The sequence below is a fragment of the Patella vulgata genome, chromosome 6 (genome assembly GCF_932274485.2).
Source record: "Patella vulgata chromosome 6, xgPatVulg1.2, whole genome shotgun sequence".
Lineage (NCBI taxonomy): Eukaryota > Metazoa > Mollusca > Gastropoda > Patellidae > Patella > Patella vulgata.
Window position 1 is genome coordinate 20,692,791 of NC_065884.2, and position 26,004 is coordinate 20,718,794.

At 32.9% G+C, this 26,004-nt stretch overlaps 1 protein-coding gene across 1 annotated transcript in view; it reads left to right on the plus strand.

Moving 5' to 3' along the window:
- Positions 1–478: 478 nt before the first annotated feature.
- The window catches only part of LOC126824294 (pre-mRNA-processing-splicing factor 8), a 31,311-nt gene continuing 5,785 nt past the window's right edge, over positions 479–26,004 (plus strand). The window contains exons 1-35 of the mRNA XM_050553493.2: positions 479–562; positions 5,245–5,477; positions 5,712–5,880; positions 6,089–6,253; positions 6,945–7,160; positions 7,504–7,716; positions 8,152–8,277; positions 9,570–9,675; positions 10,045–10,235; positions 10,744–10,863; positions 11,263–11,452; positions 11,774–11,893; positions 12,235–12,369; positions 12,694–12,903; positions 13,182–13,298; positions 13,758–13,874; positions 14,342–14,431; positions 14,777–14,940; positions 16,413–16,539; positions 17,097–17,289; positions 17,875–18,062; positions 18,350–18,588; positions 19,318–19,464; positions 20,108–20,318; positions 20,624–20,740; positions 21,079–21,506; positions 21,933–22,238; positions 22,601–22,730; positions 22,864–23,010; positions 23,210–23,370; positions 23,664–23,855; positions 24,372–24,609; positions 25,013–25,141; positions 25,555–25,668; positions 25,890–25,964. Of these exons, the coding sequence (XP_050409450.2) occupies positions 5,273–5,477; positions 5,712–5,880; positions 6,089–6,253; positions 6,945–7,160; positions 7,504–7,716; positions 8,152–8,277; positions 9,570–9,675; positions 10,045–10,235; positions 10,744–10,863; positions 11,263–11,452; positions 11,774–11,893; positions 12,235–12,369; positions 12,694–12,903; positions 13,182–13,298; positions 13,758–13,874; positions 14,342–14,431; positions 14,777–14,940; positions 16,413–16,539; positions 17,097–17,289; positions 17,875–18,062; positions 18,350–18,588; positions 19,318–19,464; positions 20,108–20,318; positions 20,624–20,740; positions 21,079–21,506; positions 21,933–22,238; positions 22,601–22,730; positions 22,864–23,010; positions 23,210–23,370; positions 23,664–23,855; positions 24,372–24,609; positions 25,013–25,141; positions 25,555–25,668; positions 25,890–25,964 (5,796 nt within the window). The 5' untranslated portion in view covers positions 479–562; positions 5,245–5,272. The remainder of the gene's footprint in view (positions 563–5,244; positions 5,478–5,711; positions 5,881–6,088; positions 6,254–6,944; positions 7,161–7,503; positions 7,717–8,151; positions 8,278–9,569; positions 9,676–10,044; positions 10,236–10,743; positions 10,864–11,262; positions 11,453–11,773; positions 11,894–12,234; positions 12,370–12,693; positions 12,904–13,181; positions 13,299–13,757; positions 13,875–14,341; positions 14,432–14,776; positions 14,941–16,412; positions 16,540–17,096; positions 17,290–17,874; positions 18,063–18,349; positions 18,589–19,317; positions 19,465–20,107; positions 20,319–20,623; positions 20,741–21,078; positions 21,507–21,932; positions 22,239–22,600; positions 22,731–22,863; positions 23,011–23,209; positions 23,371–23,663; positions 23,856–24,371; positions 24,610–25,012; positions 25,142–25,554; positions 25,669–25,889; positions 25,965–26,004) is intronic.

The window sequence follows — 26,004 nt, forward strand, 5'->3', positions numbered from 1 at the left end:
TCATCAAGGCCTATTTTTAACGAATGTTGGGCGAAAGTTATTTTTATTCTTTCTCTCGAGCCCTCCCCCCTCCATCTGTAATAGAAAGCGTTCTACCCAACGAAAATTTTGGGAAAAGTTAGAGCCGGTCTAAGATACGAGAATTAACATTAAAGTCAATGGGGAAAAATTTAGTGATCCGTGGCCAATTAAACAAAATTTTAAAATGAGAGTTACTTCCCCTGGTCGATAGCTGGCAATATCCAAATTTTAAACATTGAATTGATCGGGACCGATTATTGGTACAAATATTATAAATATCACTCTAGCGGGATTGCTTTTCTATTCCGAATTAAATACAAAATACCAGCCACTAACAATTAAACCCTGAGATCAAATGAATAAATAAAAGACGAATTTTAAATTTGAGCGAAATATAATTCGTTACATATTTTTCCGGTAAATAATATTTAGATAGGTCACGTGATCCACGCTGTCGCCATTTTTGTACGAAGGAAACACGTTTGGCGCAAAGGCAGATCGACTTCTTTCAATTTATCCTTCACTTTATTCAATAAAACGGGTATGATTTGCATATTTGTTAAATTAATTCCATATTCATTGATAATTGTCGGCAAGTAAAATGTATCATTCACGCATAAACTCAGCAGATATGTTTTTGTTGAAGACTTCGCGAATATTGTTTTTTGTTGAAGACTTCGCGAATATTGTTTTTTGTCAAACGTTGTTGTTAGTAGTAAAAAAGTAATCGTCGAGTCTCAGTTTAGAAAATCAGGCATTCATGTTTACCAAATTATTTGCACTGACTTCACATTGCCATAAGTTTCTAGCCCCCCCACCCCCAATATTGCCGAAATTGCTGGCTTTACGATTATGTTTTGTTGAAGACTTCGTGAATTTTTTTTTTTTTTTTTAACAAACGTAGTGACTACGGTAGTGTCGTAATCGTATCGTCGATTCTCAGTTTAGAAAATCCGGCATTAATGTTTACTAAATTATTTGCATTGACATCACATTGCCATAAGTTTCTAGCCCCTTAATATCGCTGAAATTGCTGACTTTACGATTTGTATAATTGAAGAAACACACTTTACACAGTGTTTGTGACTATCTTGATAATCTTCAATCTTCATAAATAAATAGGTAGTTTCATCTCAGTTTAGTCAATGTAATCAAAATGGTCTATAGTATAACCGTAAATGTGTGTGACTAAAGTACTGGTAAGTGCTTTTTAGTCATAATCTGAGTGGTAGCACGTCAGTTTGGTTCTGTGTCATTTTGGACTCAACACAGACAACCTTTCGGGCTCCGTTTGACGGCGGTTCAGACTTACTTGACGACTATTCAGACTTGATCTGGCGACGTTTCGGACTCTGATGAATAATTAAATAACAACACACGGCCGCCATTATCGCTGATTGATAACTCACGTTTTTCCTCGTCGACTAAAGAACTGTAAGGGTTTTTTTTGTGCATACTACAATAACATAGGGATTATAAGTTAATCAGCTTTAATTATCCCACTACTTTGATTGTTGCTATTTCTAATATTTTCCCAAAAGAGTTTTCTTTGTACTTACTAATTTATCGATTGGTACTGCTATCTATGGCAAGCTTGTCGAGGAATGCATGTCAACGTGTCGTGTAGCTAACGCGACACTTTCTGGAAGAATACTGGGAGCGACAGCTTAGTTGAGGCCGGAATACCTCATTTCTGCCTCATTGAGTGAGAAAACATGCATCAAACGTACACCTCGCTCCAAAACAGAAATCGTGAAATCAAGTTATTTTATGTATTTTTATTGTCAAAAATATGTTTAAAGGAGAAAAATATCAAAGTTCATACTTTCGTCGAAATCCATGTGACCCCACATTTCGAAATTTGAGCGTGAAAATGTGAAATTTTCGATATTTTCAATTTTCAGGTGCGAAAATTTCTGCGAACCCGGGGCCGGAGAACCTAATTTTTTTGTTTGGCCATAAGACCTGTCCAAGAGCTCCAGAGATGACATTAGCCGCACTCGTAGTTTGGCTGTGAACTCGTCACAAAGTTTCGATTTTCAGTCGTTTTTATACCAAATTCAGTACAAGTTAGAGACCCAGGGTTTAGGCGTAGACCAAAAATAATGCCAGATTCGGAAAATTTGGCCAGAGTTCCATTAGAAAAGCAAGTTAAAATAAGTCTATTGGCTTTTTGAACCTACCTAATTCGTGGCTTGAACTGAGCAAATTTGTGGTTTGATGTGACTCAATTTTCCGACATAGAACTCTTCTGGGTGCCATAACTTCGCGAAAAATTGTTCGATAGGCCTGTAATTTGGCATATGGTCATCTCAAAGGATCCATAACAAAATATAAAAAAATTGGAAAAATCCAGAGGGGTCGGGTTAAAACCTTGCATCAGTTGATATGGAATGACCCGTAAATGTTTACCTTGGTTTTGTTGTGTAGGTCATTTTGAAATAAATTCTACAGCATATTCTTTTTCAATAAAATAAATTATTTTTACGGGAAATGATGATAAAGAACTGTAAGTACAACTATGTTTTATCGTTTGGTAGAGTCTTTTAATAACCATGTGTTTCATGTTAATATTTTCTTTCGTGTTTTGAATTGGCCTATTTCAAATAAATTCATACATACATGTATTACAGATAAACATTGAGAAATCTATACGGTGTGTGATCCATGATTCCACGTGCTGTATTTGTTTGCGAGCGGTAAATTTTACCTGCATGTTATTTTTTATAAAATCGCTTTTGGTTTATTATAGATTGATTTGACAGTTGTGTTCAACTTATTCCTGAGTCCGAAACATCGAGGCCATATTTTTTTAAATCCGAAATGTCGTAAGTCCGAAATGACGCGGGACCGAAATGACATGTAATCATCTGAGTGATGTCATAAGCAGTATAAGTATTTCCCTGTCAGAATATCTCAACCAGTTTTAAACCGTAAGAATGATAAAAATCGCAATAATTTGAATGATGATATATCAAATATTATAATCTGGATGATGCCACAAAAAAATCAGGCTACAGTTAGCCAAAATCTAGCAAATTTCAATCAGTAAAACAGATAAATCATGTTTTATACGGCTTTCATTGCCGTAAATTGTGGTATCATACGCCATAATAATCACAAAAATCTTATCTATCGTTTGGTTGGCTTTATGTTAGAATCCCATGAAAAATTAAGGTGCAGATTTAACCAGTGAATCGAGTTGATGGAAAATCCCTGGCCGCTTGACGTCAGAGCAGTATTTTTCTCTGAGTGTCTCCTGTACTGTGAACGGTAATTTTGCTTATACATGGATTTCGATAATTCTTGACTCTGAATCTTTGTAGATACTGAAATTGATATTATAGTATTATAATACAATCGCTAGTAATACATTTAAATGAAATTTTAATTCAAAATGTAGATTGAAAGTGGGCTAAATTTCAACTGCTGACTGTCTGATCCCGTTCATTGATACATGTATGTCGCGTTTTGAACTGAAATCAGTAATGTCAGTGACATATCGAAGTCAGCCTATATGTACGCACCAAAAAATTTGATGGTCTTTTTAAAATAAAATTATTATTATATCTGCAGGGTGATTTACCCATTACTAACATTGCTACCAAATACCACTACATACTACCTCAATATTATGAAAAACTAACATATTACTTTATATATAAAAAATGGAATTAATTGCGGAAGACTTGCAAAAAATGCACTGCAAAAGTGATGATCAATGTTCGCTATACCAGTTAGGCTACCTCTCTTGATCACCCAGTACTATCAATTTTTTAAAATATATAGCTACAGTAGTAATGTGTTAGTTTTTCACATTAAGTATTTAGTTAGTGTTGGGTAAATCTTCTTGCCCTTATTATATATGTACTGTACATGTACCTAATAAAGATGGACACTAAAATTAGTTTTATAAGCTACTAATAAACTGACACATATCTGAATTTATGTTAGGGATTTGTAGCAAGTAAGTTATTTCAAATCAGGACTGGTAATGGAATGTAATCATTACAATATTTAAGTAATGGTCATCTAATGAGTGAATAATGGAATATTTCAACAGTAATGGGAAATGGAGAATAATTGCGTTTCGAAAATTCATGCAATGGTCAATTAGATTTCAAGTACTTTTCAATTACATTTTATGGAACATAACTCTTCCAACTCTATGACAAAATGGGATGAAAACATAGCCTAACTATTTAATTTTATTATTTTTAATTTAGAACCGAGTTTTTTAGACTTAAAACATAAGCAAAGTTGATTCCTGAAAAAATGTTCATATAGATTGTCGTCAAAGAGTAGTGTTAATTAGCCTTCGATCAATTAGTTGGATTAAATAGATAGTCCTATTACAGGATAATCTCAAGGTGGCAAGTGTGAAACCAAACAAATGCCAACATTTTATTCCATCATTTTATAATTATGGTTACTTTATACAAAATATATATATATATTTTGTTTTACAATCATGCTGAATAATTTCCAAGTTCAAAGTTGTATCGACAAACTATTTGGATTGCTTATGAATTTCATCTATTGACTTAAAATCAAATGTAGTGAACTACACTTTAAATTTAGTTTTCAAAGCCATACAGTTACCGGTACATAAATAGTTTTTGTCATGCAATGCCCCTTGCTTAAAAATTTACTTTTGCCTTGGTGTGATATTTGATAGAAATAACAATTCATACAGAAAACTGTTATAATGAGATTTCTTAGGCGTTTCGTGACAGAAATATAAGGTGTTTTTTTAATGTTCATAAAAAAATTTTTTGTTATTTATATGTCATAAAGTAATGGGTTATGGTAATCAATTACTTTCAATGTTATGGGTAATGGTCATGAATTACATCGCTTAAAATAAGAAAGTAATTGTAATGGTAACATTTAAAAAGTAATGGTAATGTAGTTACATTGGCAATGTAATGTCCCCAGCCCTGGTTCAAATAGTTTTTCAAAAATTTTCTTTGAAATTCAAAAGGAAAATATCTCGATTAATATGCAGCAAACTCCCAGGATGCTCCACTTGATTTGGCATCATTTGTTTAAGAGAGTAAGTTTTAGTCTGTGGTTAGAATCACATCAAGTCAAATCATTTCTAGCATGAGCAAAATGGCAATTGGTGGTCGTTGTGGTGGAGATGGGCATCTAAACAACTGGACTAAAATTTTATCAACCAGATCTCACTATTTGCAATGAAATTTCTTTTATTTATTTCAGGTTATCACCATAACTAGACCAAACCAAGATGGCTTTTCCCTATACCGTTATTGGTCCAGGGGGACAGCCATTTATCATCACAGGCCAGGTACCAGTGATGCAGCAAGCTATGGTACCACAGATGCCTGTTGTTAGTCAAGCTGCAATGGGACCTCCCATGCATCAACAACAATCACATCAACCAATGGCCCAACAGCCAGAATATTTAAATGAAGAAAAATTACAAGAAAAAGGTGAGTATTTAAGTATTTAGGTATAGAAATGTCAGTGTTAATATTAAAGAACACAAAATTTCGCTTTGAGATATTTTGTTGCAAAGACATGATACTGTAAAGCCGGAGTAGCGCTATACATACAAGACAAAACAAATCAACGTGGCATGATTTCATAGGTAATTTTTCTGCTGAAGACGTTTGTGGCCAACACAACTTTATTTAACCACCAGATTCTGCTTTTGAAAATTTCAGCAAGGAAATGGCAGCAGCTTCAGTCAAAAAGATATGCTGAGAAACGTAAATTTGGCTTTATTGATGCCCAGAAAGAAGACATGCCTCCAGAACATGTTCGTAAAATTGTGCGAGATCATGGAGATATGACAAATAGAAAGTTCCGTCATGATAAAAGAGTATATTTAGGGTATGTTTTAAACCATTATCAACATTTTAGTCACAAATTTAAATTTAGTTAATTATACAGATTTTTTGAAGAAATTAATTACATGGTGTATGTATAAATTACTTATATGTGTATTGGATTACATGAAGTTGAATAGTTCATACAGTTTGCACATCCTTTGTAGTATTCCTTGATCAAAATTGAATAAAACATCATTATTATTTTACAGAGCATTGAAGTACATGCCCCATGCTGTAATGAAACTGATGGAGAATATGCCTATGCCTTGGGAACAGATCAGAGATTGTAAAGTATTGTATCATATTACTGGAGCTATCACATTTGTAAATGAAATACCCTGGGTTATTGAACCAGTATATATTGCACAGTGGGGGTAAGTGTTCACCATGTTTATCAATGTACTCCAATTTATTTTATTTTTCTGTTCTTATATAAATAGTCGATGTTCTTTTCATGAGTGAATAGGCTTTCTGTCAACATTGGTTACAACCAGGGGGGTTGGATGGCTTAATGGTTAGCGTGAGCGCGCTGTATCATAAAGTCTGTCATTGAGTCGACTGGCGTGGTTTCGAATCCCCGGTTGTACGTGGTAAGGAGTAGGGTCGTCTGTCCAACCTCGTGGGTTTTCTCCGGGTCCTCTGGTTTCCTCCCACTGCTAAAGACCCCTACGCGCAAGCGAATTATGTAAATAAAATTAAACCATATGTTAGTCCCGAAATGACCTAGTTTGTGTCGAGTGGACGTTAAACCCCATTTCTCTCTCTCTGGTTACAACCATATTGTAATTTTTTTTGCTATTAAAGTCAAATTAGTTTTTTGACCCACTAATACTTCTCTTTGGAGTTTAAAATGCTAAACTTATATTTTTTTTGTCTTAAGTATTCCAAACCCTGGAACCATTTTTACATTTAAGGTTAGAATTATTTAATGGTTCCTAAGGATCATATTCTACATTCTTGAAAGCTTCCTAGTGTTGATTTTTACAGTTAAAAATGGTTTTAGCCTTTCCCTTAATCATTGTTTGCAAATACAGGGTTAGTGAATATTTTATTTATTTGTTTTAGGACAATGTGGATTATTATGAGAAGGGAAAAGAGAGATCGAAGACATTTTAAGAGGATGAGATTTCCTCCATTTGATGATGAAGAACCACCATTAGATTATGCTGATAACGTGTTAGATGTTGAACCACTAGAAGCTATACAACTTGAATTAGATCCCGAGGAAGATAAAGACATAGCCGACTGGTTTTATGATCATAAACCTCTTTCTGATTCCAAGTAAGAAATTTAAGTTTCGGTAGTTTTCAGTTTTATATATTTGTCACATCATGCTCTCTTTTTTAATTTAAGTATGACATTTACTGTTATTAATAATCTCAGCTCAGTTTTAGGTTGACTGTTTCACTTTTACTTACATTATGACACATAAAATGGTTAATTCTATTGATCTTTGTCACTTAACTCAAGACAATTTAAAACCAACAGTATAGAAGTGTCAAAACAAACAGTGCATTGTACAGTTTGAAAAATAACATAGTATATTATATTGATAGATTGTTTCACTAATTTGAGATATGTTTATGGAATGATTTTTTATTGGTGAATATTTTCTGTTTTCTAGGTATGTGAATGGAACAACGTATAGAAAGTGGAACTTAAGTTTACCAATCATGTCAGTACTATACAGATTAGCTAATCAGCTTCTTACTGATTTAGTCGATGAAAATTTTTTCTATCTGTTTGATCTTAAGTCATTTTTCACAGCTAAAGCTTTAAATCTAGCTATTCCTGGTGGACCTAAGTTTGAACCACTTGTTAAAGACAGAGACTGGCAGTAAGTATATGGGCTTATTTTCTCAAGTATTTTTGAAATTGAGTAAAATATCAACAGGTAGTTTTGCTACGAGCATCACCAAATAATTCGACCACGGCAGCTGTTCACACAAACATTCTGTACTAAAACTAGATTGACTCAATTGTTGGCAATGGGTTGTTAAGCAAATTGCGTTGTCTAAAACATTACCATATCCAAAGCATATATTGTAAACCAATATGAGAGTTGAGATTACTCGCTGCTTTAAGGCACATTGTCGAGAAAAGATTTGCTACACAGGTACTGTCCATCATAGCATGACAACTTCCCTATCAAAAATAAATTTCCATTGATCTAATGAAGTTTGTGCTGATTTCAAAAATCTTATGTTGTGAGGTTTTGTGGTTGATTTCTTGTAATAATATTGATAGTTTGATATGTATTTGTTTATTATAGAGATGAAGATTGGAATGAGTTTAATGATATCAATAAGATTATTATACGTCAACCAGTTAGAACAGAATATAGGATAGCTTTTCCTTATCTATATAATAACATGCCTTATAAAGTTCATCTTTCATGGTAAGTAGACATTTCTTTAAAATTTCAATTTTTTAATAATTGTGTGGCGGAACAGGAAAACCCGTCTGATGTCGCGCTGGCTCAATCCGAGATATATGCCAAAATACAATGGCAAAGAATATATTGGTCAATTTTCCGTTCTTGACTTATTTACATTTATTATACATTTATCTATGAAACTACAAAGTTGTGAAATAGAAAAATGTTTTTAAAAACATTTATTTTGAAATAATTCTGAACCGTTTGAGACTTGCAGAACGGTGCCAGTGCCATAACAATGTCGGCCTATTTCGTCGTTTTCTTTATAAAGTTGCCTTTTTGCACACTCACACATATCACACATCATTATAAAGCCTGCAATGAGCAGTACAAGACTAGCTATAGTGCGCATAAATACAAAAGAAATAGTTCCCACGCGCATCAAACAAACAAGTCCATTCCCTTGTCTCAATTATTTGACTTTTACGTCCTGTTTTGAGTAAATTTCTCACTATAAGGTGCAATCAAGACTAAATTCTACAAAAACAACATCTATTTAATTGATTTTGATCTGAGTTTTATAACCTTTTCAATAAAAAGAAGTCAGTTATTTACCGAAATACGTTAACACTAGTCGTATTCCATTGTTTACAAATTGTTCAAGATGGTGGCGCCCACAAGGAAATCAGATTTCTCTACATTTAAACCCCCTTCAAGTTTCGAAGACACAGTAACTAAAACACCAAAATATTGTAAATATTTCTTAACACAAAGATAAATACTGTCTTCTTAATATAAATAAAAAATAGTGTGACATTGCGTTAAAATGAGTGCTATAAACTGCCCCGAAACTGTGAAATATCAACATTTATGTTTAAACTGCATTTTCTCCCCTTCATTTTTCTTCCGAAAGTGTCATTTTCTTGTATTAAATTATGAATATCTCCACAAGTTATCAACCGTTTTTGATCATTTATAGACCATTTTGATCCCCAATTTGTGCTGGATGTGCACATACCCAAAACAATTTTTTTTTAATTTTCACCATGTGAAGGGTTTTCCTATGCTGCCAGACAATTTGTTCTGTGCAGGTGATTTTATTAATACAAAATTAAAGGCTATTTATCTATTATCCTACAATATATCCATGTCTTATGAGAGAAAAAAAAGGCCAGATTTTATGTTTACACACTATTAAAAAAAGACACAATATCTAGAAAAGATTGAGTCTGGTAAAATACGAAAAATAAAATGAATTGAAAAATATTTAATTTTTATCAGATTTAGTGAAACATATATTAATTTATGTTCAGGTACCACACACCAAATGTTGTATTTATTAAAACAGAAGATCCAGATTTACCTGCCTTTTATTTTGATCCGTTGATCAACCCTATATCTCATAGAAATGTCGTTAAGGTAGGTAGCATTTGTGAATGTTTTTATGTTGTGTCATTAGAATTTATAAATAATAAATTTCAATTCTGAGTCTGTGATTTGGTCTCTGTGAAATAGAATGACATTATAATTATCTATAAATGTCTTTTTGTCTGTTGTTTCGATTGTATGGAAGTGTAATTAATTTATAATCCACGATTCAAAGTTTGAGATAGTTATATGTGAGTTGCCAGACATTGTTTACAATATGTGTTACCCCTGATAGCAAAATGAGTCGGAGATCTTTGGGATGTGAACAAAACTGATATAACACAGAAAGTTATGGTGAGCATTTCAGTTTTGGTGAATAAGTTGATACCCCAGATTACTAATGAATATAATACATTACAGAGTGCTGATCCATTACCTGAAGATGATGAGGAGTTTGAATTACCAGAATATGTCCAACCATTCCTACATGAGACACCTCTCTATTCTGATAATACAGCTAATGGTATTGGTTTAATATGGGCCCCAAGACCGTTTAACTTACGATCTGGTAGATGTAGAAGAGCTATTGATGTACCTCTAGTGAAAAATTGGTAGGTTATTTATAATCAGTTAAATGCTGCTGATCTTAATTTGTTGGATTTTGAATCATGGAGTATTTACGAGGATAAGAATTGTAAATTTCCCGTTCTAATGAAGACGGGCATACACCATGCAGAGGGCTATCTATGAGGGAAATTTTGCCCGGACAGCAGCGCTACGGCCTACTCTTATATCAAATTCCAACTGCCATGTGTATATGGGATGTCAGTTTTTCACGCCTTCCGAATGATTAGACCTGTGCCATCCAGACTAGCAAGCCAGCGTCTTACGCGCTTAGCCACCGCGACTCCCCTCCAAATTGTGAGAAAATTTACTGTTAATATTTTGATTTTGTATTCTTTATTTTTTGGATACATTTAAGCCAAATTATGAATAGTTTGTATATAAAATATTACTTTTGTGCGACATAAACATGATATAATTTTTCTTCAAAAAAATATAAATATATAGCTTGGTGCTTGATAAAACTAGCTTGATGTTAATTTTGTTTAATTCTAGGTATAGAGAACATTGTCCAGCTGGAATGCCAGTTAAAGTTCGAGTCTCATACCAGAAACTTCTCAAATATTTTGTCATCAATGCCCTGAAACATAAGCCACCAAAGGCTCAAAAGAAAAGGTATGTTTACTTACAAATTATTTTTATTATCGTACTAAGAAGTAATAGTGCTCAAAGAAACATAGGGCAAAATCTATGACAATGCAGATTTAAAAAAAAAAACAACTCAAAAAATATGTAGGAAATAGGTAAAAATGAATTGAGTACACCCAAAACCATACAGCATAATAAAAGATATGTTTCAAGAAAAAAGAAGCCATAAGTTAACTAGAAATATCTTAAATCTTACCCTATCTCCACTGGCCTAGTTGGTGCGAAAAAGTAGGGCGTTGAACCTCTTATCATTTCTTAAATCTTACTTTTATATCTATATATATGTTCACTCTGTTTCTTGAAGTTCAGGAAATAATTTTATGTCACTGCAAATCAAATTTACATAAATTACGATTGATATTTCAGATATCTGTTCCGATCTTTTAAAGCAACAAAGTTTTTCCAGACCACACAACTGGATTGGGTAGAAGTTGGTTTACAAGTTTGTCGTCAAGGTTACAACATGTTGAATCTGTTGATCCATCGTAAAAATCTCAACTATCTCCATCTGGATTATAATTTTAATTTAAAACCAGTTAAAACTCTTACAACTAAGGTAGGTGGCATAGGGTAGATCATAGTACTAACATAGATTTATCAGAAACGATCTTTGGAATTTTAATATTGAAACTTGTAGGAAGAGAAGAACCTTTTTGAGAGTTCCAAGACCAGTTCACACAGACACATAAAAACCTACCTTGGCAATCTGGGTAAATTGCACATCCTTGTATTGAAAATGAAACCATTGAAATGTTTACCATACCATAGTCTCATAATGACTAAAATATTTTGTTGAGGAAACATTATTTACAGTCTTTTCTTATTAGAAAGGAAAGTTCCATATAATTTAACTGTTACATTAATTTATATTTTACAGGAAAGAAAGAAATCTAGATTTGGTAATGCTTTCCATCTGTGTCGTGAAATATTGAGATTAACTAAATTAGTTATAGATGGACATGTACAATATAGACTGGGTAATGTGGATGCTTATCAGGTAATTACTGTTATCTTGAACGCTACTTCAAACATTACTTTGGACCAGTTGTGTATACCATTAGTTTGTTGACAGTAAAATAATCCTTAAAGAATTCTAGTAAATGATAATACTTATTACATAATTGACTCATGTGTTGCAATGGCATCTATAACATTCAATCTAACTGCTATCAATTATAATCTGTTTTTAATATTGTTGCTCGAGAAGTGTGGTAAATTTGTATATAATGAAATATTTGTTCTTTCTGAGCAGTTATTAGATGCATCAGAAAAATAATTCTGCAGACTCAACCTTTACTGTTTGTACATAATGAGTGATAAATTGTTTTCTATTTGTAGTTAGCAGATGGTATACAGTATGTATTTGCTCATGTTGGTCAGTTAACTGGTATGTACAGATATAAATATAAACTAATGAGACAGATTAGAATGTGTAAAGATATCAAACATCTTATATATTACCGTTTTAACACTGTAAGTATATTGTATTTATTGTAAACATTATAGGCACTGAATTTACTACGAACACTCGTAATTTTACAAAATGTACAAATTAAAATTAGCTGATGTCTATTTGTTGTTAAGATAACAGTGTTGTGTACGGCGAAAAGCGACAACAAAGAAATATTGCTTAATTCTGAAGAATCTAAATATCTAAACATGGTTAAGCCTGAAGACTATTTCTCTTATTTTTATGTTGTCATCACCTTCGTCTTGCATCTGTATGACCACCCTACAGATCAGAGTTCAAAGAGGTTAACTCCTTTACTTATTAATGACTGGATTAATATTTTACAGGGTCCCGTTGGTAAAGGACCAGGATGTGGTATTTGGGCCGCAGGTTGGAGAGTCTGGTTATTCTTTATGCGTGGTATAACACCACTGTTAGAAAGATGGCTGGGTAATCTTCTCTCAAGACAGTTTGAAGGAAGACATTCTAAAGGTGTAGCTAAGACTGTAACTAAACAGAGGGTAGAGAGTCATTATGATTTAGAATTGAGAGCTGCTGTAAGTTTTAGTTTTAATCATTTCCTCTTTTAATATCTACACTTATTTATAGGATTTTTTATTTAGATTAAAGAAGTCTTGACAGCTAAATGTCTTGCTATGTATCAAGTTATACAAATTGGGAATGTGTATTTGACAATAAGGTTGAGCTGTGTTGTCTTATCAGTCAAAGGTTTGATTGTATGTGATAAAGAGAAAGTCTCCTTTAAATCTCTAAATGATCTAGTTCTATTGAGTTATAACCCATGAGGTATAATTTGTATGTGATTATTTTGTAGGTTATGCATGATATATTAGATATGATGCCAGAAGGTATTAAACAGAATAAAGCTAGAACTATTCTACAACATCTTAGTGAATCATGGAGATGTTGGAAAGCTAATATACCCTGGAAGGTAAATAGATATTGTTTATATTAGTATATACCATAAAAAGAAAGTTCTCTTATTTTGACCCATTTTCTTTCTGTCATTACTAGAATTTACTAATTAATCCATGGAAAATTCTATCCACTGATTAAGATAGCTGTGTTTTATTCTTATTTTCTATCAGTTTGAAAAATGGATTTATCTGGTCGATATTTGTAGCTTGAGAATAGTTGACATAATTAATTATGGAAACTTAAGTGACATTATTTGTTAAATATTTGCATGATAATTGTGGATTTTGTTGTACAACTGATGATTTTAAGTAACAAATGAAAGACATTCTTTTTTTGGAACACAATTGTTATTATTCCCTATCTTACTTGAGAACGACAAGAGGAACTTGTTGAAACATATTGTGAAATAAACTCAGTGATTGTTTTCCATATAAATTGTGATTTAATATTCCCTATTTTGTGACTATTTCAGGTACCTGGATTACCCACTCCAATTGAAAATATGATTCTCCGATACGTTAAAGCTAAAGCTGATTGGTGGACAAATACAGCTCATTATAATAGAGAGAGAATTCGACGAGGAGCCACAGTAAGTCTATATATTATACAAAGATAAAAACTTGGTCTTTTTCAGACAATATCTATTTTTTCTTGGCTTAATCCACATTAAATGTGCTTAAAAAGAATAACCCAACATGTATAGGTTGTGCTGGCTTGTTTTTATATAATATGCAGATGACAAATGTTGCGAAATTTTCAATTCATGACATCTTTGTAAAAATTGAACAGAATCTTATCATTCTTGGACTGATACCCCTTTTAGAGATCCAACTTTCACCATAGTGTTGTTTGCAAAGGATTTAAAAACCCCAAATGACCATCATCAGCTTTTAAGATTGTGTTCAGTATGGTTGCTTTGTTTACATGTTATAACTACATTTGCAAGATTTTCAACTTTTAATCAACTGTTACAAGAGATTATGAAAAAGTATCACTATTGATTTAGTGCCTATGGTTCATGTGAGAGTGATGATATACTATATTTATTTCTTTCAGGTTGATAAAACTGTATGTAAGAAGAATCTAGGTAGATTGACTCGTCTTTACTTGAAAGCTGAACAAGAAAGACAACATAATTACTTGAAGGTAGGCCCATTATGTAATATTTACAGTATTGACAAGCGTTAAATGTACATATTCCAACTGTTGTTTGTATATGTGACTGGTATAGCTCCTGCCAAGATTTTGATCTGCGATTCTCAGTTTGGAATACGTAAATGCTGTTGTTTCAGTCATATTTGCTAGTCTTACCTGTCAGTCCTTTTATATGCTTTAAATATCAAATTTTAAAGAATTAGAAAATAATAACTTGCTAATCCGAGGTAAACATGATACATCAAATATTTGACAAACTTGCAAAATTGTGGACTGAATGTTACCAGTTAAACTGGAATTTTAATATTTTGATATAAAATGTATATTTTTTTAAAGGATGGTCCGTATATCACAGCAGAAGAAGCTGTAGCTATATATACTACCATGGTACATTGGTTAGAAAGTCGAAGATTTTCACCTATACCATTCCCTCCTCTGTCTTATAAACACGACACAAAACTACTTATCTTGGCTCTAGAGAGATTGAAAGAAGCTTATAGGTATGTTAAATTCAGTTTATCAAAACAAGGTTCATTCGATGTTCATTTGTGGTAGAATTGATTATTGATGTATTGAGGTGGGCGGGGTCATCTTTAAAATATACCATTTGCTGGTTGAAAATATTATATGAAAAAATGTGACCAACCTTAGAATGGAAGCTGGTGTCAACCCAAAATATCCTCCAACCCTTACCATCAGGTTATAATCTTTCAGACATTAATTGGGTACCACTTTTCTAAGTGGGTAAGACGCTGGCTTGCTACCCTGGAGGTCGGGTGTTCGATCCCTGCATTGGCCAAGAAAGTTCATCCAGATTTTCCGGCGTGGTTTCCCCATGTCAGTAATACATTACGGAGGGCCTGACAAGGACAGCTGTCTAGTCGTTTGGATTGGACAAAAAACCAAGGTCCCGTGTACACATTGGCGTGCACGTTAAAGATCCCTTGGCAGTTGGAATTCGATATAAGAGTAGGCCGTAGCGCCGCTGCCTGGGCAAAATTTCCCTCACAGCGCACTGTATGGCGTATGCCAGTCTTCATTAGCCCAGGTTAGGAGCAGAACAGTGGGACGTTAAACCCCATTTCATTTTCATTTCAGACATTAATTGAAATTTTGTACAGGGCTTGCCACGAGACGCGAGCACTTGCTCGCGCTCGCGCTGTGCTCGCGTAAATCTACATTTACGCGAGCGGTTCGTTGCTCGCGCAAAATTTTAAGAAAACCCTGTAAAAATAATCAAAATATTGACAAGTTTATTGCCGAAACTAAACCAACAATGTCAATAACTTCATAAATTCGTCTGTCAAACTGAGATTCACCCAGCTGCACGCGGCATTTCCTCCTTAAATTTGATTGGCTAAAAAGTTACTCAGCACTCTTGTTACTAAAAATACACTTTAGACCTGAACGTTATGACTGGTTTTCCTACGAACACCAGTAACGAACGCGTGATAATCGAGTCTAAAGTAAAGATTGTTTACATCCGGCATTAGGCATTCACGCTAAATGAACACGTTTCAAACTAATATTTATCGGTATTTCCTATTTTATCAGAACTTCGGTTTTTATTCCATTGTGCAGTCGTATAATTTTCAATCTAAGCGTAATAATGGCCAAAGGCAACCTGATTGCCCTATCCACATTTATTTCGTGGGGTGAAGAAATCCATACGGAAATTGGTTTTAATAAAGAAGAGTACGTATGACTGTCAAAAACAGAAAGCGATGGTCACACATGTTTACTGCAAACTTTGTGCCAGGAATAGCAATTTTCTTATGATTTTAAATTGAAACAATGTTGCAAAATGTGTGCTCACGCAAACAACATTTTGCGTGAGCAATTTTTATTGCTCGCCTTGCTCGCCCAAACCTAAATTTGCGTGAGCAGTCATCTGCTCGCCATCAATTTATTCGTGGCCAGCCCTGTTGTATATTTGATCTAGTATATTAATGTAAGTTTTGATATATTACAGTGTAAAGAGTAGATTAAATCAGTCACAGAGAGAAGAGTTAGGTTTAATAGAACAAGCTTATGATAATCCTCATGAAGCTTTATCTAGAATTAAACGTCATTTGTTAACACAGAGAGCTTTCAAAGAGGTATGTACAGAAATAGTTTCTTAATATTGACCAGAACATTTGTGCCACAATTTAACTCTTTTACAATTTACATGAATCTGTACTCAGTTTTAATTAAAATTGTTCATAATTTTAAAATATTAAACATTCATCATGTAAGAGCTAAATCTGCTTATTATTGCAGCTCTTTCTTTAGGCCTGAAATGTTATATAAACTATTAATTAGACATTTATTAACAAAACAAGACCATAATCAACTCTTGATGGCATTGGATACTCAAGGTTTTAACTAGATTAGAACGGTTCACCATTTAAAAGTTTAATTTAAAAATGGGAAAGTGTGACTAAGTCTGAATATACCAGTGCCCTGGTTACCAAAATGCACACATTTTGTCCAAACTACAAACAGCACGAACTTGGCTCAGAATGAAGTAATTTGAATGAAATTTTCAATATTTTCATTTTACACTATCTTTTTTGAGCTATTACAGCAAGAATGGTCAGCTCTTTATCTAAATCTTACATAATGTATCCTTAATAATAAAATATTTTGACAGTAATTATTTTGTATTATATAGGCTGGTATAGAGTTTATGGATCTATACAGTCATTTGATACCAGTATATGATGTTGAACCATTAGAGAAGATAACTGATGCCTATCTAGATCAATATTTATGGTATGAAGCTGATAAAAGACGTCTATTCCCATCCTGGATTAAACCATCAGATTCCGAACCTCCACCACTTCTCACTTATAAATGGTGTCAAGGTAAAGATAATAAACTTTTCTGCACATTATAACTAGTTTCATTGATCAATATCAAAATGTCATTTTTACAATCGAATACAAATAGTTATCTGGATCAAGTTAAAAGATATCCAATTTTAGTAGAACTTTAATAACATGTTTGAAAAATGCACGGCTAGTTATTAAGTATAGTGATTCAAGTAAGATTAAACCCCATTGTTGACTAGTAATTCTGCTATTGTGCTTTTCACTTTCCACGCTCTAAATCGCTTGAAAAATTGTCCACACAAATAATTGAATATTTGTATCCAAATACATTTTCTAAGATATTTAAACAGATTGTTCAATATTTGTTATGCAGTGTCAGTTAAAACTATGGTATTTGATCAGCTTTCATCTCCTGTATGTTAATATATTTATTCAATGAAATTAACTGACATTCGAAAACTTATAACAAATATGAAGGACAATATTGATTAAAAGTTCACAAATTTTCAAAATCTTTAAAAATAAAAAGAAGCAAAATATTATCTAAAAAATGATCATTAGAATTTGATTGATGATTTGCTACATTTAAATATTAAAAAATCTGTTGTTCTATTACAGGTATTAACAATTTACAGGATGTATGGGATACATCAGAAGGTGAATGTAATGTCATGTTAGAATCACGTTATGAGAAGATGTACGAGAAAATAGATTTAACATTATTAAACAGATTGTTACGTCTTATAGTAGATCATAATATAGCTGATTATATGACAGCTAAAAACAACGTAGTTATCAACTATAAGGTAAGAATTTACTATTTACAGTCATTGAACAAAAAGTTAGTAGGTGGGGGGGGGGCATATATTCATTCAAATAGTCAGGGCTCTTGATTTTTTGATTAGAATGTCCCTAGTCATTCGGATAGGGCAGAAAATCTTGACAGTTGGAAATAGAATGAGATTAAACAGAACATTATCGCATTGCACAGAAATAAAAATTACCATATGTTAGTCTCAAATCAACCAGAGACGTTAAACCCATCCATTATATCTAAACTGTAAGTTTATAAATGATTATTTAATGCTTTCAGGACATGAACCACACCAACTCATATGGTATAATCCGTGGTCTACAGTTTTCATCCTTCATCGTACAGTTCTATGGTCTGGTATTAGATCTCTTAGTGCTAGGTTTACACAGAGGTAGTGAAATGGCTGGTCCACCACAGATGCCGAATGAGTTCCTTACATTTCAAGATGTGGCTACAGAGACATCTCATCCTATTCGACTTTATTCTCGTTATATTGATAAAATACACATATTCTTCAGGTAATAAAACTAGTTATATTTTTATAAACACTTATTTCACACTTGACCATATTCATATACAGGACAGGTATTTTATTGTAATGTGATCGATAGTTTGAGGGGGTTGGATGGCCGAATGGTTAGCATATGCACGCTGTATCATAAGGTCTGTCATTGAGTCAACTGGCGTGGTTTCGATTACTCGGTTGTACGTGACAAGGAGTAGGATCGCCTGGCCAACCTTGTGGGTTTTCTCCGGGTCCAACGGTTTCCTCCCACTGCTAAAGACCCCTTCGTGCAAACGAATTATTGAAATGAAATTGAACCATATGTTAGTCCCGAAATGACCTAATTTGTGTTAAGTGGGCATTAAACCTCTCTCTCTCTCTCTCTCTCTCTCTCTCTCTCTCTCTCTCTCTCTCTCTGAATAGTTTGATAATATAGGTGAACAAGAATTTACCATTTTCAGTGTGCAGACGATTTAGCAGATATATATGTTGTTTTTTTATTTTTGTTTTCTTAAACATTTATGATTGTATAACAAAATTAAATAGAACTACAGCGCCATAAAAATAAATTGGGACATATAAATAATATCAATATCATATCAGAATAAAGAAAATAAACCATTTTGATTTTGTTAACTAGAGAATATGGACTCAACTAATTGAAAGTTGTGACAAAGCTTTGGTTGTATAAATGTCAATCCAAATACTAGTTAGTTTTCATATGTTTTTTTGTATGTTACAGATTTTCTGCAGAAGAGGCTCGTGATTTGATACAGAGATATTTAACTGAACATCCTGATCCTAATAATGAGAATATTGTAGGTTATAACAATAAGAAATGTTGGCCAAGAGATTCCAGGATGAGATTAATGAAACATGATGTTAATCTGTAAGTTCTCAAAAATATTGTATTTTACTTATAATTTTTGGTGGTGGGTGGTAGTGAAGTATTCAGGGACGAGAAGATCCATCAAGTCAAATCATCCCTGCGATTCCAACAAGGACAGTGTGTCAAGTCCGTCAGATAAGGGTGAAAACCAAGGCCCACCCATGCACACATTGCTATGCACACAAAAGAAACACAACTGTTCTGCAATATTTTCCTGCCACGCATTGTGCACATAAACAAAGAAACCACACGTATATCTTTAAAATGACCGAAGTATTGTTGGGACGACACATTCCTCAGTCCATTCTGACCTTCATATATATTGAATCTGGTTGTCTTCTTGTTGTGGCCCTTGTCAGTGATGCAGGACAGAGGGCCTAGCAAGGACAGCTGTCTAGTCCTTCGGATGAGACGAAAAACCCAGTATAGGAGCAGAACAGTAGGACGTTAAACCCCATTTCATTTCATTTCTTGTTGTGGATAACAACTGTACATGATTCTTAAAATTCCACTATGTTGATGCTGTAATATAAGGATGTATTGATAGAAGGGTGTAGTTTGTTTAGCAAGTGATCATTTATTACTGAGTAAAACAGGCAATATTTTTCAAATGTTTGATTATCATTTATTGTATATTTTACAGGGGAAGAGCTGTATTCTGGGATATTAAGAACCGTCTGCCTAGATCAGTAACAACTATCCAATGGGAAAATAGTTTTGTGTCTGTCTATAGTAAAGATAATCCTAATCTGTTATTTAATATGTGTGGATTTGAGTGTCGTATTTTACCCAAATTACGAACAACACATGAAGAATTTACACATAAAGATGGAGTTTGGAATCTACAGAATGAGGTAAGGATAGTAACAGAATAAAACATAACACTTCGCTTGCCTTTAAGAAATATCTCCAAATAAACACCTATTGTTAATTGTTTTAGATTGTCATGGAAACAATATTCTTCAGTGTGAACTTTGTACACAGCAATAATAACCCAGATATTTGCCACAAAGAACACAAACTATGAAACGGATGCTCTTACATCAAGTCCATTACTCATGTACAATTGAAATAATGTCAATCACATTTGATTAATAATGTTGTTTATTCCTTGTATTGTTTCAAGAATGTTTTTGTAACAATGATGATTGTTTTACAGGTAACAAAAGAAAGAACAGCTCAATGTTTTCTACGAGTTGACGATGATTCTATGGGTAAATTCCACAATCGGGTTCGACAAATTCTCATGGCCTCCGGTTCTACCACATTCACAAAGGTAAGTTGAAATTTACACAGTTATATATTACAATTAGTATACTGCAGTCCTTTATCTGGGCTGCAAAGCCAGATTCTAACATTATACTAAAAGGGGACATTGGCAAGACCAGCAAGGAAATTTTATCTAGTTGTGTGGAAGTCATTAAAAAATTTTGGTGTACGTTACAGATTATTTAGCAGATGAACTAGGTGAGAATATCTCCACCTGCACAAATAATTTAATTCAGAAACCAAATACCATATTTACCAACATTACTAAGTTTGGAAGGAGCTTGTTTTATTCTGTCATATACTTTTGATTTCAGATAAGTTATATTGTAATGGTTTTATTTGCAGATTGTAAATAAATGGAACACAGCATTGATTGGTTTAATGACCTATTTCCGTGAAGCTGTCGTCAACACACAAGAGTTATTGGACTTGTTAGTGAAGTGTGAAAATAAAATACAAACTCGTATTAAGATTGGCTTAAACTCTAAAATGCCTAGTCGATTTCCTCCAGTCGTATTCTATACACCAAAAGAATTGGGAGGTTTAGGAATGTTGTCAATGGGACACGTTTTGATTCCACAGTCGGATTTACGATGGTCGAAACAAACTGATGTGGGTATTACTCACTTCCGTTCTGGTATGAGTCATGATGAAGATCAATTGATTCCTAACTTGTATAGATATGTGATGCCTTGGGAGAGTGAGTTCATTGATTCTCAGAGAGTGTGGGCAGAGTATGCCTTGAAGAGACAAGAAGCCAATGCTCAAAACAGGTAGGTTCTATATTTTGAAACAAGCTTTATGCATGATAAGTAAATTAACTTTTAAAATTTCATAATAGGTTAGTGAATTAATCTTCCTTGGAGATCCACGTAAACAGAACTTTTGGCAAGAGCACTGGAAATCACTACCACTCATTTTTTACATTTATTAGCAGACATCATTAATTCCGGTATAGATTAATTATTTCCCTGATAAAGGGTTATGCTGTGTCCTTATATTTGGACATTGCATGGCGTGATCTAAAAATATATCTATTCAAAAAAAAGCTTAAACTTTGTATAAAATATTTGTAATACTGAATGATAATTTATCTATGATATATAGATTACCCTGAAAGTTAAGTAACACACTTTAAAGAGATGTGGTCTATTTTTCTATTTCTGATATCTGATGTATGTATGATATATTTTTTTCAGACGTTTAACATTAGAAGATCTTGAAGACAGTTGGGATCGGGGTATACCACGTATCAACACACTGTTTCAGAAAGACAGGCACACACTGGCTTACGACAAGGGTTGGCGTGTACGAACAGATTTTAAACAATATCAAGTATTAAAACAGAATCCATTCTGGTGGACACATCAACGCCATGATGGTAAACTATGGAATTTAAACAACTATAGAACAGATATGATACAAGCTCTTGGTGGTGTGGAGGGTATTCTAGAACATACATTGTTTAAAGGAACGTATTTCCCAACATGGGAAGGTCTCTTCTGGTGAGTAAATTAACATATAACATTGTTTTCACTCCCAATATACTGCATAGCATACATGTATGTTCATCTTCATAAACCAGATTATTGCAGAAATGTAGGATGTTAATTAAACCCCATTTCATTTCATTACTTGTAACATAGCTCATTAAATCTAGCTCATTATCTAGCTCATTAAATTTTATATTGCGTATCAGTCGTTATTATTTTATTTTGTGCGAAGCTAATCTTTTTCCCCCATCAGTCAGTGCCAATTGATAAATTATTTAGTGTCACACATTATATTCTGCTCAAACAAAATGTTTTTGTTTCTTGCTGCAGAAATATCATGTAATTATATTTTATTTCAATATTGTATACTACAGGGAAAAGGCTAGTGGTTTTGAAGAATCAATGAAATATAAGAAGTTGACTAATGCCCAGAGATCAGGTTTAAATCAAATTCCTAATAGAAGATTTACTCTATGGTGGTCACCTACTATAAACAGAGCTAATGTAAGTATTTTTACATTGTTCAGTTGTATTAAAAACAATCAAAACATTTCTCTCTTTGATTATATTACAGATTGTTTTTTTATTGTCATGAATATAATAATTTATTAGCTAATTATTGATTGTTGTATTTCAGGTATATGTAGGTTTCCAGGTACAGTTAGATTTAACAGGTATTTTCATGCATGGTAAAATACCAACACTCAAGATTTCCTTGATTCAAATATTCCGAGCTCATTTATGGCAGAAGATCCATGAAAGTGTTGTCATGGATTTATGTCAGGTATGTACCATATTGTACAAAACAATATTAACAAATTTATTTTAGGGCTGTGTATGTGTGCCATGCTTAGTTTCGTTAAATTTTGTGCATTTGAATAAATTTAATTTGGTCTAAATCCAACTTTTTTGAATTGAAGGAGATGCTAACCTGTATTATGTAATTTTATAGTCATATTCTGAATTTTAAAATTTTATTGTAGGTATTTGATCAAGAATTAGATGCTTTAGAGATAGAAACAGTACAGAAAGAAACAATTCATCCTAGAAAATCGTATAAAATGAACAGTTCTTGTGCTGATATACTTCTCTTTGCTGCTTATAAATGGAATGTCTCAAAATCATCTCTACTGGCTGATTCTAAGTAAGTTCTAAAACTTTAATTATCGTACCAAGATCTAACGTCATCCATGTGGACATCTAACGGGCTAAATATATTTTGTAATTAGAAATAGAGTAGTTTGTATAGAAATTTGCCTCTATGATAGACATTACCTGCATTTAATGTTGGCAATTTAGTAATGATTGGAAAATTCACAATTGGAAAAGGTAAATTTTCGCTGTGCATATGATGATCTTATTTGTTGTAATTGCTGGAAAAAAATTTCCTAAGTGTTATAATGTTTTGTTAATATTTATGTATATAATGTCTTGTAGAGATGTAATGGATGGTGCTACAACACAGAAATATTGGATAGATGTACAGTTACGATGGGGTGATTATGATTCACATGATATAGAGAGATATGCTAGAGCCAAGTTCTTAGATTATACAACAGATAACATGAGTATATATCCTTCACCAACTGGACTACTCATTGCTCTAGATCTAGCTTACAGTCTTCATAGGTAAGATATATTTATTTATTCTATCACATATTGGAGATATTGAGTCGTTTTAATCTATTACTAAAACTCTAGGACTTGAATTTTACCAATGATTTAGGGATTTCCTGAGTACACCTAATTTTGCAGTAGAACCCCTATACACAACATCTTTATGATAACTGTGAACTTTTGGTATTAATGCTGACACTATAAATCGTATGATAACTGAATGTTGGTATAAATTACTATAGTAAGCTATCTGTGGACCTGTACCCTTAAACTTTGAATATGTATCTAGAAATAATAATATATTCTCCAATTTATTAAAATCTCTGTTATTATTATACCTTTACCTCTTAGTGAGAGAGGGCTTGCGAAGTCAGTCAGGCTATCCAATTCCTTAGGTAACTCTACTCCTTATCTCCTTGTCAGGTACAAGCCAGGGATTGAAACCACAACACTTATGATCAAGTAATACCACTGAACCTTCTATATTGATAGATAGTTTTCATAGTGCTGTTGATATTTTGTTTTCAGTGCTTATGGTAATTGGTTCCCTGGATCAAAACCTTTAATACAATCAGGTATGGCTAAGATAATGAAAGCTAATCCTGCCCTGTATGTATTACGTGAACGTATTAGAAAGGGTCTACAACTCTACTCATCAGAACCTACTGAACCTTATCTTAGTTCTCAGAATTATGGTGAACTCTTCTCTAATCAGATTATTTGGTTTGTTGATGATACTAATGTCTACAGAGTAACAATACATAAGGTAATCTATGAATATTATACTTTATTTATCTGTTATATGCCAATAGACCAAGCGAATGTCTTTGTTATTATATACACCCAGTTTCAAGAAAATTTGACAAGGTTATCGCTGATTGCAATGTGTTTGGTAAAAATATTTTGCATTCTGAAAATATTTTGTGATATTATTCCAATTTAAAGGATTCAACCATTTCATTGGATGAGAGTTCAAATCGAAGTACAAATTTTAGCTCTTGACCAATGAAAAGGCAGATTTCATGAAATCTTTTCACTTGTTGCTGTTACGGTAATAAAATCTTTATATACAATTTTATATTCACTCAGATTTTAATGGTTGTATATCGTACAATCTCTTATTTAATATTACTTGAATATAATATATTTTAATATATTCTTTATTACAGACATTTGAAGGTAACTTGACAACCAAGCCTATCAATGGAGCTATTTTCATATTCAATCCTAGAACTGGTCAACTTTTCTTAAAGATTATCCATACATCTGTATGGGCTGGACAAAAACGTCTTGGTCAGGTACGTAATTATATACATAAATCACACAATTGTTCAAGCTGGCCTAATTGAAAAAATACAATTAAGTGACCTACAATTGATCAAGCTAGCTTAGTTGAAAAAATACAATTATATGACACAGAATTGAGTTCTATCAAGGCTTTTTTTAGTTCCTAATAACAGAAGTGCTGTGAGTAGACGCATGAAAAAATCAAGCATATATTGGTGGTGGTGATTAATTATTTAGTTAGAGCATGCCTTGCCACCCAACATTCCTACGATTTCTTCATAGTTGAAAGTGTTGAATTGGCAATCACATGTTCTGCAGCTTAAAGAAACACAAGCCAGAATAATACATTCTGTACGTTTCTAGATCCTAATTTATATTTATTTGTAACCAATTAATTTATATTTTACTTTTTTTTTTCTTACAGTTGGCTAAATGGAAGACAGCTGAAGAAGTAGCTGCTTTAATTAGATCTTTACCTGTAGAAGAACAACCTAAACAGATTATTGTAACTAGAAAGGGCATGTTGGATCCTCTTGAGGTAACACTTCTGTCTCTTTAATGCTAACAATCATAGGGAACATAATAACATAGGCTCTCAATTTTAAAGGTCATTTGATAATTTTCCTAATATTTCTAGCAGGTTACAGTTATGTGAATTACACTTTACATGTGAATTACTGCCAACCGGAATGAACATTTTGATTGTAAAAAAAAATTTGTCAATATATTTCCATCAACTTGTGTTTTATTATGTTATAGGTACATTTACTTGATTTCCCCAACATTGTCATCAAAGGAAGTGAATTACAGTTGCCATTCCAAGCTTGTTTAAAGGTAAGATAACATAGAATTTACAGGTATAAAATGGCACCTC